The sequence below is a fragment of the Mercurialis annua genome, linkage group LG7 (assembly GCF_937616625.2).
Source record: "Mercurialis annua linkage group LG7, ddMerAnnu1.2, whole genome shotgun sequence".
Lineage (NCBI taxonomy): Eukaryota > Viridiplantae > Streptophyta > Magnoliopsida > Malpighiales > Euphorbiaceae > Mercurialis > Mercurialis annua.
The window spans coordinates 36,776,122-36,793,370 of NC_065576.1; the positions used below are offsets into that span (position 1 = coordinate 36,776,122).

Here is a 17,249-nt window from a genome sequence, read left to right on the forward strand (position 1 = left end):
GGGCTGTTACAGATTTAGGCTTTCTTTTGGATCTTTGATGAAGCTAGCCCAAATATTTAAGAGGAAATTACATCATTTATCAAAAAAAAAAAATAATTATAAAATTACATGTTGACTTTTTTTATTTATAAAAATATTAATAATATTTACAAAAGTATAAAAAATAAAAAATAATATCAAACATACGGTGTATACTGTGGATATAATGTCAGTATACTAATAAACTAACATTATATCAACATTATACATACTGAGATTTTATTAATATTAAATAAAAATTTACCAAAATTACATCAAATCGTATACTAAAAATTAAATTAATAATATACCAAAATTATACCAACAGTATACCAAGAGTGTACACATCAAAATATACTGAAATTTTATTATTACATCAACATTACACCACATCGCATACTAAATATTAACCTAACAATATACTAAAATTATACCAACAATATACAAATTCTCTAGTTCATTAACGACATAGTGAAAAATACATATAAAAAAATATAGTACATGTTATCAACTAGAAAATATATATAAAAATTTATAATCAATATACCAAAAATATACTGAAATTATACCAATAATAAACCAAATATTATTTTTAAATTATCTGATTTATAGTTTTAATATTCCAAAATTATACCATAATTATACCGATATTATACAAATCGTACTTTTGTAATTAATTTTCATTTTTTGGTACTTTTGTAATTATTTTTAAATCAGTCGTATTTTTGTAAATAAAAAAAGTTTACAGGTACTTTTGTAAATATTTTTAATATTTTAGGTATTTTTGTCATCGTCCCTATATTTAAAGCCTCTTTAGATAAATTTATGTACTATATTCTAAAGTTGAAGTATAAAACCTTCTACATTGTATAGTTTCTCGCAAGCCATGAATTAAATTGGAATTGAATTGCAGTGTGCCTAACATAATGTGTTGGTTGAAATGGTTATTGACTGTGATAAGAAAAAATTCAACTTTCATGTCGTATCATCACAAATACACTCACTAATATAATGGAAAATAACTCACAAGTATAAGGGATTATCTTAAGGCTGGGCATTCCCACTTTGCTTACCTTTCGAGCACAAATAATATCTATTCGAACACTCTTTACTTGTAGGAGTACGTCTTGGATGGGACCTTTTTATTTTGAATGCCAAAATTAACATGGGTGGAGTGGCTATAAGGTAGAACCCATTACCTATCTAACTTTACAAATTTGGTTCACAACACATGCACGTGAATGAAAAATTATTTATATGGCAAATAATAATGTCTTGAATATTGTGAGCATGCAATTGTAATAGGCCATTTTTAGAAAATGCGCTTCATTTTGCGAAAAATGAATTGGAACTACAGCTGTCATCTACATCCCTATATATAGAGACTGCTTTGCAGAAATTAAATTTGAATGACTACAAATTTTCAATAAACGCCTTAAATCGCGGGCAGCCGTTCCGTATGTTTTGCAGTATTATTCTGCCACTTATCATAGCTTTATTTCTCCCGAGGAAAAAAAGAAAAGGCTTTGCATTGCTCAGGTAGCTTGCATGGCAAATATAAATCTATGAGTTTTGTAGACTGTTGCACACAACACTGCGTACTAAAGTTGGCTTTTTTTAGGTGTGACAATATACTCCAATTTATCTTTATTCTCAAGGTCTTCTTTTTCTTCCAGGTGCTTTCGTCTATACACAACCAGACCACACAAGGTAATATCATGTATTCCTCATTAACTATTATGCACATATATATATTTCTAGGCATAATACATACCCGTGTCCTTGCACTTCTTATTTTTTACATTGGAGGTCGCTACACTTCATTACCCCTATTATAAACCCCTTCACTACTTAACTCATCAGCCCGTGGTCCCTCAGTCCAAGCGAGTGTTAACGGCGTTAGAGACTTCCAGCCATCTATTTACTTGGAAAATTCATCTCCTTATGTGGCATGTGACATGGCAGAAGCCTTATTTTTTGATTCTCCTCTTCTTCTCTCCAAACCCAACCCTTGTGAAGGTCTGTTTCCAATCCGGTCCTGTAGTAAGCCTCCAACACCATTACAAGAGCTAAGAATGGAAGGTGGTTATGGCGTTGTTCGGTGTAATTGTGGAACTCCGACGCGAGTTCAGGTCTCAACTACTGAGAAAAATCCAGGCCGGAGGTTCTACACCTGCCAAAATCAACTATAAGGTTTCAGTTAGGGTTTGTTTTGAGCTGATTTATTAAATTAGGATTTTTATTAATTAGGGTTGTTATTAATTTAGGTTTGTCATTAAATTAGGGTTTTTATTGCAAATTAGAGTTTGTATAATGCTGATTTGTGTACATTGCTGATTTGGTTGTGTAATTTGCATCTATGATACTTCATTGCAGAATCCAGATTGTAAGTTCTTTGAGTGGGTTGAAAAAGATTTAGATGACTACGCACAGATGGTGGTCACTAGCTTGAAAATGGAGGTGACTCATTTGAAAGATGAACGTAATGCAGCTCTACTACAAGCTGGTGAAGTCAGAGCTCTTTTGACAGCTAAAGTGATAGAGAATAATTCACTCAAGGGAGAAGTTGATGCCTTAAAGGAGATTGTTGACATGTACAACCATGAGAACCAAATTCTCAAGAAAGAAATGGGGCTGAAAATGATGGAAGTAGACACATTGAGAGAGAGGATTGAGGAAGTTCAAAACCACCATGCACAAGCCAAGAAAACCAAAACAAAGCTGGCCTATGGATGGTATGGATGTGGAGTAGTTACAGCTGGGGCAGTTCTTTATGCATTTTATCGTTAGGCCTTATTCCTTAGGTAGTCTCATTTTCCTTACGCGTTTCTCTAGTGGCATGGAAGTTGCACGAGCGGAATAAGTGAAGGTAACAATTAAGGTGCGTTATTTCAAATTACAAGCAACTAAATTATCTATAATTCATTTGCATATTATCAGTCCATTGATATTTTTACGTATAGAGACGTTATAATGGAGACGATTTTCAGCCAAACCCAGATATTATTAGATGCGAAATCCGAGAGTTTTCACGCTAAACATATCAAAAACTGTTTTTTTGAACCATTTACATTTTATAACTACAAATCCACCAAGAACAAAGGTTAGACGTTTAACGTGCACAACGCAACACAACTACGCCCGTGCCTTGGTCAGATTCTTTCGAATCTGCTAACTGGAATTCGAGAATGAAGCTTTTAACTCATGTGCTCTTTTGACGAAAATATTTTTGGATGCTATTATTAAAAGTGATTATAGATTATGTCATATGTTTATTTACAATTTGACATGTAATCGGTAAAGTATAATAAATACTTTCTGCGATTGTTTGATAAAATCCTAAATAATGTTTATTTAATATTTTTACTTTGTTAGCCTTTGTATATATGTATGGACGTTTGATAATTTTTTGTCTTCTACAGTTTCATCTCTAATGTGTAGCAAATTGCACAATATTTTTTGTTTCATTAATTATTATAAAAATATTTCTATATGTATTATATTTCATACAGAATTTAAATTTAACATTTTTTATTTTTTTATCCCAGAGCAAACATATTCGTAATCTACTGTATTATTCTCTAGAATAATTTCCACTAAGTGCACAAAACAACTCAGAACATAAGGGTATATTTGAACTTTGTTGAACATTATCACTATTGTTTTGTCTAATTTTTTTAAAAAGAAAGATTAAAATAACGGTAACATTTAACGGTAATAAAACGGCTATTTTTTACCCATATATACTAACTCATTATTTTCATTCCACAATATTTATCATCTACTTCTTCACTTTCATATTTTCATATTTTTACAACACACTTCAAAATGAAATTGTTTTTATTTTTTTATTATAATTATAATATTTTATTGGTCATTAGTATATTTAATCTATCTGCTAACAAATTTTTTTCTTTTTCATTTTTTTTATACTTATTGTCCTCCCACTATTAACTCTAGCAATATCCATAGATTATGGATATATATAAATTGTAAAAGTAGAATTAATATAGAAATTGTTGTTTTTGCTTTATAGTTTAATACCATTATTAGGTTCTAAGTTGATTGCGTATAGATTGCAGAATTACAATGATGTGGACAAATGTGGCGCATTTCCACCGTAAAGTACTGAACAAGAAAGAGTTGAAGATCGTATATAAATAGTCGCATCTTACTTTATGCAATGCCATTATGTATTTCTTCTGCCTCAGATTATGTTTTATTTTAACAATTGTATTCTATATTTGAATATTGTTATTGTTAAATCAAATAGATTAAAAATTATATAAAATAATTCGATTAGTACTATTAAAAAAATGTGTTCCCCGAAGCAAAGCGAGGGTTATATACTAGTATCTATATCAAACTAAAATATTTTCAAAGATGCAACCTTAAAATTTGTTTTTGAAAAATATAATTTGTACTTTTTTTATAAAAATAACTTTTGTTATTCTTAAAAATATTTTTTTAAATTTCAAAAATACGATTTTCGTTAATCAACGGTATACTAACAGGTTACTAAAAAATAATTTATGTTTTAAATGCACAATTTAGAGATATACAAAAAATAAATTGATTATGAATTTATCAACAGTTTACTCACGGTTAACTAACGGTGTACTAAAAATAATTTTTTTTAAAATACAATATGTTTAATATACACAATTAAAGTTTACCAATCATAATAAAAATTATTACAAATTTACCAACGGTTAACCCAACGTTTACTAACACTGTATTACAAATTAAATTATTAGTGTATCATTAATAAACCATTGGTTAACCAACAAATAAAATCATTACAAATTTAAACCTCCATTTCTATTAAACTAGTTGAAAATTCTATTATAAACCCCTCCACCTTCACCATCGCAACAACAACTGTCAAACAAAACCTAAATCATCTTTTTTTAAACCTAAAATTATTGGTTAACCATTGGTTAACCAACAGCAAACCTGGTCATAAAGATTAGAAATCAAAAACTGATGTTGCTTCTTGATTGGTCACAACGAATTTCTCATCCTTCTTGCGTGACATCAAAGACCAGCACACCACTCAAACAACAAAAATTGAGGACGGCGGTTGTGGCGTTCTTCGATTATGTTTCGTTCAAAAAAAGACAGCTGTTGTGGCATTTTCTAATTCCGATTTGTTCACCTTCATCCTTCTTGTTCCCCAATTGTCTTCTCATTCTCCGATTGCGATTAATGAAGATGAAGAGGATGGCGGTTGATTCACGTCTTCGATTTTGATTTGTTCATCATTGCAACAACAAGTTCGACACCTCCATCTCCGACCGTGCCTCATTCAATAACAGCATATGCAATCTTCTGAAAACGACGGTCATCACTTTACGTACGGTGGCAGCGTCAAGTCCACCAGCGGTCGGCGGCAGCTTTAAGTCCACCGGCGATCGGCGGCAGCTTCAACAGCTGCTTCCTCTAATTTCTCTCTTTTTTACTCTCTGCTGCCATGTCTATAAGTTGAAGAAATTAAGTTATGAAGAAATTAGAGGAGCATTTGATATTTGTGTAAAATTAAAAGTAGAAAAATAAAAAAAATTAAGACAAATCGTATTTTTCAAAAGAAAAAGATATGAGCGTAATTATGTGATTAAGTTCATAAGTTGTATATTTTGTGTAAAAAAGTCAATATTTAAACATTGTTTGTTACTTCCTCCGTCTCATAAAGATAGACCATCTATTTATTTTGGGCGTTCCAAATTATAGGCAACTTTCTATTTGTGATTAATAATTTTAAAAAGGGTTAATGTCAAAAAAAATCACGAACTTTACACGTTTTCTCATTTTAATCACGTAGTTTAAATTTTCTCATTTTTATACACGAACTACCACTTTTTCTCAAATTCATACACGATACTTAGTTGGCACTCATTCATTGGTGTAAAGTGACATCCACCTCAACAAATTACACCAATGGAACCGTGACACCTCAGCACCGTGTATGAATTTGAGAAAAAGTGATAGTTCGTGAATGAAAATGAGAAAATTGAAACTGCGTGATTAAAATGAGAAAACATGTAAAGTTCGTGAATTTTTATGACATTAACCCTTTTAAAAATAAAAATCTTAGTTACCCTTGATGAATATACATTGTTATCTTAAATTTGATAAATTGCTTCATGTTTCAATATGGAATAAATGTCAATTTATAAAATCAATACAAAATATACCAATACGTCATTAATATATTATTTATTTATTTAAAAAATTATTAAAGGCTAAAAATAAAAAAATACATAAATAAACTAATTTTAACTAATCTAACCACTCCCTCCGTCCCACAAAGGCCAAATTAAATTTGTGTGGGAGTTAAGAAATGGAAGTTAAATTAGTTAGTGTTAATTAACTTCCTATTATATCCTTAAATTATTTATTTAGATATTTTAAATAGTCATAATTTTATGTTTTGAAAACACCAATTGTTTATTGAGATTATAAATATATTTTGATAATTAAGTTTGTTATTACTCCCTCCGTTCTTTTTTAGTTGTCCATTTAGCCAATTTTATTTGTCTACAAATAGTTGTCCATTTAAAAATCCCATGTGATATTAACTACTTATCTTCCAAGTTTACCCATCTCTAATAAATGTATATATTTTAATTTAAAAGGCATTTATTAACTAATAGGGCTATATTAGTATATTTCTTTATAAATTAAGACAAAAGAAGCACTATCTTGGTATGTGCAATATTGGCTAAATGGACAACTAAAAAAGAACGGAGGGAGTAATATTTATATTGGATTAAGTGACTATTAATGGTGATTAAAATAATGTAATTTGAGTGGTTGAATTGATGAAGGGTAAAGTTGACATCTCTACTAAACTAACAAAATTAATATAAAAATTTGGCCTATATTTTGGAACGTCCAAAATAGCAATTTGGCCTATTTTTATAGAATAGAGGTAGTATTTTTCTTCTTAATTTTCAGATTTGTCCAAACAACCTATTTTTGTAGGACGGAAGGAATATTTATTTTGGATAGATAAAAAAGAAATAAATTAGGGTTTTTTTTCATAAATAACCAAATTTGTCAAAATGTTTATATTTATATGATGTGAACTTTCAACCCTCAAAATATGGAGAAAAACAATATTTTTATACGAATTATATAAATATCTTTCATAATATTGAAATCCTCATAATTTTATAAATTTCTGCTTTGTTTCAGATCTACAATTTTCTTTTTTTTATTTACTGTTTCTATATAACAGTAATTTTTCATCATTAAAAATGTATAAATATTATCTTTTTATTTTATATAAAATATATAATTTTGTGATTTTATGGAATAAAAATATGCTATTTCTATATTTTTACTGTGTTTGGTTGTATTTCTTCATTTTCTATTCTGCAGCACGATTTGTTGATGATGGTTGATTGCTTAATTATTATAATGTTACATTATTGTTTATTTTATGTTGATTATATATTGATATTGTGTTGATAATCAATTGATATTTTCTTGATTTTAACATTGACAAATAAGACAATATTCTCAGTGAAATAAACTAAAAAAATTAAAATTAAACTGAAACTAGATAATCATATGTTAGCATTAGAGAAAAGACAAATAATCATGTTAAATTTATTGTAATATTATAGTGTTAATATTGTGTTGATTTTTGGTTGATATTATGTTGATTTTAGCATTGGTGAAAAAGAGAATAATGATGTCAAATTATTATAATGTTATAATGTTGATTTTATGTTGATAATATGTTGATATTGAGTTAATTTTAGTATTAGTAAATAAGATCATATTGTGCGTGAAATAAAACAAAAAATAAAAATTAAATTGAAAAATATTGAAAAAACAAAAATTAGTGCAAAGAAAAAGATTTAAGAATTTAAATTAGTTATTTTATTACACGTTGTTGATATTGTGTTGATTTTCTATTGATATTAAAATTGATGAAAAACGTCATCAGTTAAAAAATGTCAAAATCTAAAACAAAAGAATTAATTGAAAATTAAATATATAAAAAATATTAAATGCAGAAATATGATGGTGACAAAAAATAAAAAAATAAATAGAAAAAATATTGGAAAATAAGAGTTAGTATAGAAAGCAACGAGGAACATATCGCTCCTCGCTAAAACGAGGAGCAAATCTGCTCCTCTTTGCTCCTCTGAAAAAAGAGGAGTTGCTGCTGCGAAAACAAAAAAATAAAATAAAAAAATTGATTCATCTTTTCATAAAAAATACAAAAAAGTCCCTTATGTTTTTAAGTAATATTAATTTGATATATAAAGTTTTAAAATTAAAAGAATTAGTTTTCTTTTAATTATTATGTGTTAAAATAAAAAATAAAAAAATATTTAGGACCGTTTTAAATCTTTTTACTATCAAAAACAACTTTGTCAAAAAAATCACCTTCAAAATCCGGAGAGTGTGCCTCATTCTCTGGGGTGAGAATAGGGAAGGGAGTTTTTGACGAAATTTACAAAACTTAAGAGTTTAAGTGATCTCATTTTTCAGATTTGTACTTTTTTGATATTTTAATGCAAATTCGGTGGTAATCCTTTGTTCTTTTAAAGGCTTACAAATCAATTGAACAACTTCAAGGGAAATAGTACGTGCGCTCGACATGTGCACACAAATGCAGTAGGAAAATAAATGGCCTCTTGCAAGTTATATTTTACGTTTTTTAATTATTATTTTAAATTTTATAACACTCGATTAAATTTTTTGTAACTCTTTCTCCGTCATTATAGGTTATGAAATTGTTTATAAAGCCATAATTTTCAACAAAATTCACACTCTCAAAATTATAAAAGTATTTTGTCTCCAAAATCATTCTTTTTCATGCTAGAGTTCAGACGATAATTCTGATTTGTTGAGAGCAATGTTGGTGTTGAAGTGATTCGCGGAACTCAAAGAGAAAATTTCAATACACAGACGGAGAGAGCAAATTTGTTTTAAGGAGAGTGTGTGATGTACGCAATTGTATTCAATTTAATTAGTTCGTATGTTCAGCTGCTTTCAATTGAATTTATTATATTATGATCAAAAATTTGAATTTGCTGTATTTATTAAATCAATAAAAAATTGAATTCGCTGTATTTATTAATTATATAAACGATCAATAAATTATTATGTTTATATGCATTTTATTTAGCCTAACAAACATCTATATATCTATATATCTATATATCTAGTATAAAAGTGAACCTTTTGGTTTAATATATTATTTAATCCCTAAACTTTATCACTTTATTCCATACGATTTCTAAACTAATTTTTTGTTCTATTGAGCCTATTAACTATTTTCATTATTCTATTGAACCTCTAAATTTTACTATTTTATTCTTTATGACCTTTGAACTAATTTCGTGTTCCATTAGACCTTTAAACTATTTTTTTGGGTATATTTAACCCCTTAACTATTCTTTTTACCTATTGCATATTTAAATTTTTAATTTTTACCCATTTAACCTCCTAAAAAATACAACTTTAAATGCTTAAAAGCATATAAATTTGTTATATTTAACCCCTTAACTATTCTTTTTTCCTATTGCACATTTAAATTTTTAAATTTTACGCATTTAACCTCCTAAAAATACGACTTTTTCAACCATATTATATTTAGAATAAATGCTTAAAAGCATATAAATTAATTTATATACAATCATAGTATAAAGGGCTTAATATATTATTTAACCCCTAAATTTTACTGTTTTATTCCATACGACCTCTAAACTAATTTTTTTGTTCTATTGAGCCTTTTAACTATTTTCATTGTTCTATTTAACCCCTAAATTTTACCATTTTGTTCTTTATGACCTTTGAACTAATTTCGTGTTCTATTAGACCTTTTAACTATTTTTTTGTTATATTTAACCCCTTAACTATTCTTTTTGCCTATTGTACATTTAATTTTTTAATTTTTACCCATTTAACCTCCTAAAAAATACAACTTTTTAAACCATATTATATTTAGAATAAATGCTTAAAAGCATATAAATTAATTTATATACAATGACATGTGATTTTTTAAAAAATATATCATTTTAATAATATTTTCGTAAATTGTTGACGACAGTATAAATTAAAAACAAAATGGTAGAAATAAATAAATAAATTAAAGTTGATCAAATAATTAAATGATATTACTTCTTGAACATGTAAATGTTTTTTTACATTTCAACACTGATAAAAGGAGTTTGTATCTTTTGCTTAACGATATTTATAAAATACATAAATTTATTATACTTTGATAATATTAAATAAATATTTAATTGTTTAAAAAAAACTATAAATTTTAGTGTGATTCGTAAATATAACTTGAATTTCTAATTTTAGAAATTTTAAAATACCAACTTTTAATTTTTTGCAATTTCAAACTTTTCAAATCAATTACGAATCTTCTAAGTTTGTGTTTAAATTGTAAAACACGTTAAAATATATGATTCTAAAGCAATTAATCCTTAAATAGATTTTTAAAAAATTTATAAAATATATCGCTCTTTAGTTTAAATGTAGGAAACATATTTAATTTTTTTAAATTAATACATTGTGTTAGAGGTTAAATGAGTAAAAAAGTAGTTTAGATATTAATTGCGGAAAACATTTAGTTGAGGGGTTAAATAGAACAAATAGTATAGTTTGAGGGGTCAAATAGAAAAAAAAATAGTTAAGAGGTCCAATGGAATAAAAAAATAGTTAAGAGGTCCAATTGAACAAAATGGTAAAATTTAGGGGTTAAATAGAACAAAAAAATAGTTAAAAGGTCCAATAAAATAAAAATTTAGTTTATAGGTCACATGAAACAAAGTTGTAAAATTTAGGGGTTAAATAATGTATTTAGCCAACTCAAAATCACTGAGTGTTTTTGGGCTCAATTTTATTTAAACACAACTCTTTCCCATTATTACAAGATTACTAACAACAAATGTATATTTCTTTTGTCCCTTATAGTAACTTCCTCATGTTAATGTTAGAAAGACCCATGTTCTACTATTAAATTTCAATAAAGCCATTGTATTTTAATTTTTTTTTCCTATTTTATGTCATCACATGGAAATCATTAACTTTTCTTTCGTTGTTACACTTGAGGGTATTATATCAGTTAAATATTTTTTTCTTGATTTTAAAGAATCCATATTAGACTTTTTATTTACAGTACACCCATCATACTTCTTAGATTAGTGTCAGATGTTTTTTAAAAATTTAGCTGAAAAATTTATTTTTCACCATAATTAAATTAAATAGAAAATTTACTTCTCTAAGAAACAATGCCTCCAAGAAATATTTCTTTGTTATGCCAAATTATTTAAATTTTTTTTACTTCTTAAAAAAACAGTGTAAGCAAATTGCTTGGAGACTACTCATCTCCTTCCCAATATATAAAAACAAGGTTAAAGGATTAAAAAGCACATAAAAATATTTTGAGATACAAATCGGTGAATAGAGTGAATTTAACTAAAAAACGACATGCTTTTTCAAGATATCAAATTAAATAATGTTATTTTGTTGATTGGAATTTCTAAACATTCATCACGTTTTGGGTTCGTTGGCTTTGAATTTATCGTGTGTAAAATGCTTAAACATAAAATTGATCGTGTATAAAATCATCAAGTTGCAACCTTAATTTAATTGAACGAACTATTGTTTTTATCCTCATGTTATGTTTAATTTTTATGTGACTTATTAATTTAGTTCAGTTGGCGAAAAGAAAATACATTACAGGGTATTGATATTCAGCTGACAACAATAAAAAGAATAATTTGAACTAGATTCAAGATTTTGAATAGAAAAAACAAAAATAATAATTAATGATTTAATTTAAAGTGTCAAGACCATCTCTATAATAAAATAAACCCTCTTAAACAATGCATCAAATAAAATTTCTATGCAAATTTTTAATAAATTGTTAATTTTTAAAATGTATCAAATTTATGAACTTTAAAATTTGAATAATTGAATTTAACTAAAAACAAGTTGACATCTTTTGCTAATTTTTTTAATTATCAATTTGTTTATGTTAACCTAAATCTGTAAGACATCTAAAATTTACAGTTTAAAAATTTATAACAATACAAAACTGAAAATAATTGAATTGCACAACACATTGATATTTAGTTAATTATTTGAAATGTTTTATTACAACGTCATAAGGCTTTTAAGTAAATTTTTTTATATTATTAATTTATTTTATTACAAAATTTGTGGACACTTAATATATTTTACAAAATTTAATTTTTATACAGTCAATATCAATTTTAATATTAAAATAAACTTAAAACGTACGTACATTTAATTTTAAATATCGAAACGACCATGATATTTTTAAACAATTAGCATGTATATAATTTATATTTTTAAATTTAAATTTATATTTTAAATTAAACTGATCCAACCCGAAGCGAAGCAAGGGTATCTCACTAGTAACAAATAAACTAAAAAACCAATCACTGAGGGCATTCTGGAGGAGGTGTAGGAAACCTAGGGGTATCAGAACAATAATCATAAGTCAGATATTTCCTTCTAACATCTTGATAAGTCTTTTGTTGGGCAGCATCAAGTTTCCAGTATTTGCGAGCATTCCACCAGTAATTTGCTGAAGAACAAGCAGGTAAAGAAGAACATCCATTAATGGAAAAACCTTGAAAATGAGCTTGAAAAGGTGCATAGCTCCAATTAGTCTTGGTTTTGCCCCCATCTGTTGCCCAACTTTCTCCATTCCATAAGCTCACTTCTATGTGCATTGCCTTTGATGGGTACTCAACTCCAATCTTTGTCTTGTTCTTGTACACTCTTATGGGTATCTCATCCACCAAAAATCTGATCATATTATATTAATAACACTCATTATTATTTTGCATTTGATACTAGAATACAGCCAGAACGCATATTTGAATCTCTGTACTATTACATATTTTAAATTGGAACCTTCTACTATAATTTGCCGTATGAAGTATACGCACTTTATTTTCAGTGACTAAGGAAGCCGATGTCTAAAGTTAAAAGCTTAGAGGCTAAATCTTGACAAATAAAAGTGGAAGGATCCAATTTAAAATAGTGTAATGATATTGGGGTTCAAATATGAATTTTTCCTAAAATATTGGGTATTTAGATAGATGCAATATGATTTTATATATCCAAATTTTTGGCCTTTTTGACAGATATTTTCTTTAAAAAACTTAAAAATATATTTTCTTTCAATTTGGCGAGCTGAAACAATTATGTGGAAATCTCATCAATTTAACACACGCGTTATGGATATATTTATTCTTATTTGAAAAATTAATAAATGTCATCCGTCAAAAAGGTCAAAATCATAAATTTATAAAATCATTTTGCCTTAAATAAAAGAGTGATCATCATGAAAAAAAGATGAGCAATAATTCTTACACAATTTGATGAGGATTCCAAAGGATTTGGTAATTATGAAAATCAGCAGTAGGATCAAACCAGAGATAAGTTCTTTGCTCTCTGTTCCCTAAACCATTTGCAAACACATTTGTCTGCAAAGTAATTGGCTTTCCTGGTCTATTCCCCAAGAACTCAAAGTCTAGCTCATCGTGATTATTACCATAAGAACTCAGCTGCCATTCAATTTAATTTCGCAATTAATTAACAAACATCAATTAATCTTCCTTCAAATTATATAGTATATACTAGGTACGTAGCAAGGATACGTCCACATGTTATTTTAAGGTTTTCTATGTAAAAATTGAAATTTCGTGTCCGAAAGGTCAAATTTCCGAAATGGATTATGTTAATTGAACGAAGTGTCCGAGCTACCTATTATTTATATATGTATAACTAAACGGTCTATATACACTTACATAGTAAGCTGTGACCACTCCTGCTGAATCTTTTGGCGGTAGCTTTATCCTCAAGTTGAAGAACCCAGAACCAAACCCTAGCTTCGACTCAAAACCAGCCCCTGCATGCATTATGCCCTAACCTATTATTATCATTTTGAATATATATACCCATCGTAAATGCATTCAACTATAAAAAATTTCCTTGAATGTTAATTAATACTAACACAATGATACATTCTTTTAATAAAACCCGAGATTTTACGACCCCTCGAGACGACTACAACGAATAATTATATATATAAGTAGGAGAAGAAATTAAAAGTGTTAGAGAATAGAACCAGAAGTGTTATCCATGGAGAGCTGAATTTCTTTGCCTTGATTAAGCAACAAGACATGATCCTTTCCCCAAGTAACTTGGTAATGTTTATCAAATATGTTAGTGTCTCTAATTATTCTTTTTGAAAGCACCCCTCCAATAAGAAAATATGCAAGAAACCATAGTGCATAATAATTCATTGTTGGAATTTGCAATGAGTACATGAAATTAATTTATTTGTGTAATTGATGTGTATATATAATTGAGTTTATAAGTAAGATTTCATATATATAAGAAGGTAGTATGAAAGTTTGAAAAAGCATGCGAGTTTATAGATTATGAACTTCCCCACACGCTTGTTACTTCTCCATATCCCACCCCATAACAAACTTCATCATTATATATACTTTTTGTTAACAAGCAATTTCAAGCACAAATTGACTACTCTTTAAAACACGTTCTTTTATTCAATTATATGTTTTCGGATATACATCCATGATTTGCTCCGCTTGAGTATCAATTATATGCCATAATTTGGTTGTTTTTTAGTTTTGCATAAGGTCTTCAAATTAATGTCAACTAATATATATTTAAATATAGTTGCCTCGATGATTTGCTGGATTCCGATCGTAGTTAAAATAAAATAGTTTTCATCACATGTAGAACTAAGTTGTAAGATGGGCGGTCACCCTTCCGATCGTCAGGCACCGGCTGTTTTTTATAGTTCTCTTCTCACTCTGAAAAAACAATTAGACGTACTAATTAATAAATATAATTAAGATTTTATATAAACAAGTATAGTGAAACTCGCTTTATTAATTGAGATAATTAATTTTTTCAACTATTTAATTGGTTGCCTAGCTAGGTCAAGAATTAATGCATATGAGAAAGCATTTCTTTTGGGTAAAGACAAGAAGAGGAATTATTTGTGATTTTTTCCTTTCTTTTGGGAAAAAGATATATATTTCCCTTTTCATTTTCTTTTCTTGTACATTTGAGTTTTTATAGTTTATGAATTGTTCCATTCCAGATTTAAGAGTTTGTATGGACAAAGCTAGTCTCTTATCTACATACTCTGGCATATCTTATGGCTTACAATAATAAAAGTTATGCTGTTCTAAAATCTAAAATCTTTAATTTACTGTAATTAAAGACAATGTCTAAAATCTTATTAGATTAGTATTATCTCAAGGACATTTTATAATATTTTAATAACTAATCTAGATATGCTAGGATTCTGCATGGGCATTCTCCAATTTTGTTAGAAAAATAAAATAATAAAAAATTTTAATCTACATTGGCTATGCATGCATCATATATTAAATGACATCTTAAATTTTTGATATTTAAATAATTGCAAAAATTGCTACGTATTAATTAAAAATTAAATTTCATTATTTCTTCTATTCTTTTTTTAATTCCATTAATATTTTATACATATTCTAAAAACGACACATTCATATTAGCTTGCTTAATATACCATTTAAAATGAAACATCAGAAATCAGACGGTGATTTTTAGAATAAGATGGAAAGAGTATTAAATAATATATAACTGATTTATATTCTGGAAAAGATTAGGGATGGCAATGGGGCGGGGTGGGGACGGGGAAGCCATCCCCATCCCCATCCCCGCGTCTATGGGGAATCCCCATCCCCGTCCCCATTTAATTAATGGGGATAAAATCATCCCAGTCTCCATGGATTCCCCATCCCCATGGGGATCCCCGTTCCCCGTACAATTATATATAATTTATAAATAATTTTATTATTTTCATAAGATATTTGAAAAAAAAATCATTATAGAAAATACTATTAATTTTTATAATATTATATATTTATAACTAAATAGAAACTAATAAAAAAAATTATATTAAATTATTTAAAATTATAAATAACATACTAGAACTTATAATATAATATAAATATACATAAATATAAATTGGATCCCCATGGGGTGGGGACTATACTCCCCGTCCCCTCCCCATCTCCGTGGTTGGGGAATGATTTTCCCCCATCCCCGTACTCATGGGGGCAATTGGTGGGGATTCCCCGCCCCGTTAGGGGCGGGTCCCCACGGAGAACGGGGAATCCCCTCCCCATTGCCATCCCTAAAAAAGATCAGTGAAATAATACTTATAAACTTATAGTACAGTACTTTTCAATGACTAAAAATTGGTAGAATATTAACTGTTAACAGAATACCATTATTATGTCAAATTACCTGTTTTTTAAACATATTTACAACGATATCTATTTTTTGGAACTTTTTTTATTTCATACTTTCAAAATAACCTTGTTTCATTTTTTACTTTTAAAAATACTTTTTTTTTTTACTTTTTTACGTTTTATGTCTTTCTTTTATAGATTTTTTTTAGTTTTTGGTGGTGCTTTTTATAGTGTTTTTATGGTGTATTTATATGGTATTATTGTAGTTTTTTTATAGTGTATTGTATGGTTTTTTAGTATGAATACAACATAAAAGTACCATAAAAACATAAATTAAGTCATTGTATACGAAATTAGTAGCAAAAACACCATAAAAACATAAATCAATTCATTGTGTACAAAATTAGTAGCATCAAACTAAAAGAATAATTATATTAACAACAGAACAATTATATTAAAAATAGAATAATGGATCTATAATAATCTGTGTACAAACAATTTAAAGCACCACAAAAAATTTAAAAATTCTAAACAATAACAAAAAAATCTAAAAGACAATGTCGAGAAACCAACGGTTTCTTGTGCTCGTAGATTTAAGAGATAGTGGCTTGGGAGAAATTTGAGAAGAGAGGAAGAGAAATTTAAGAAGATGAGAGAAAATATGAGAGGCGGCAATGATGCTGCGAAAATGATAAAAAAAATAAATAGGAAGGGAGCCTTAATTTAGAAAAGGGTCAATTTTGAAATTATTTTATAAATAATAGATACCGATAAAAATATAGAAAGATGGGTGAAAAGGTTATTTTTAAAAAGTAGAATATTTTATAAATAATCTCTTACCTAATAGGGCTAATTTCAATAAAATGTTAAATATTTGTGGGTTTTGGCAATTATAAACAAACCTATTAAAATCGGTTAGTTTAGCTTATTTTGGGATATTTAAAA

The 17,249-nt window shown here is 27.6% G+C and overlaps 1 protein-coding gene across 1 annotated transcript; it reads right to left on the reverse strand.

The window, feature by feature from the left end:
- Nucleotides 1-12,352: 12,352 nt before the first annotated feature.
- LOC126657424 (xyloglucan endotransglucosylase/hydrolase protein 2-like) lies at nucleotides 12,353-14,398 on the reverse strand. The gene is made up of 4 exons (XM_050352103.2): nucleotides 14,159-14,398; nucleotides 13,839-13,939; nucleotides 13,402-13,595; nucleotides 12,353-12,831 (listed from the first exon to the last, which is right to left on the reverse strand). The coding sequence occupies exons 1-4, from the start codon at nucleotides 14,358-14,360 to the stop codon at nucleotides 12,459-12,461; spliced, it is 870 nt and encodes a 289-aa protein (XP_050208060.1). The 5' UTR covers nucleotides 14,361-14,398; the 3' UTR covers nucleotides 12,353-12,458.
- Between the last annotated feature and the right edge of the window lie 2,851 nt (nucleotides 14,399-17,249).

Coding starts and splice junctions, on each gene's coding strand:
- LOC126657424 (XM_050352103.2), bottom strand. CDS start 14,360: ATGTACTCATTGCAAATTCCAACAATGAATTATTATGCACTATGGTTT. Junction 13,940..14,158: donor CTCCATGGATAACACTTCTG/GTTCTATTCTCT, acceptor TAATGCATGCAG/GGGCTGGTTTTGAGTCGAAG. Junction 13,596..13,838: donor GAGTGGTCACAGCTTACTAT/GTAAGTGTATAT, acceptor ATTGAATGGCAG/CTGAGTTCTTATGGTAATAA.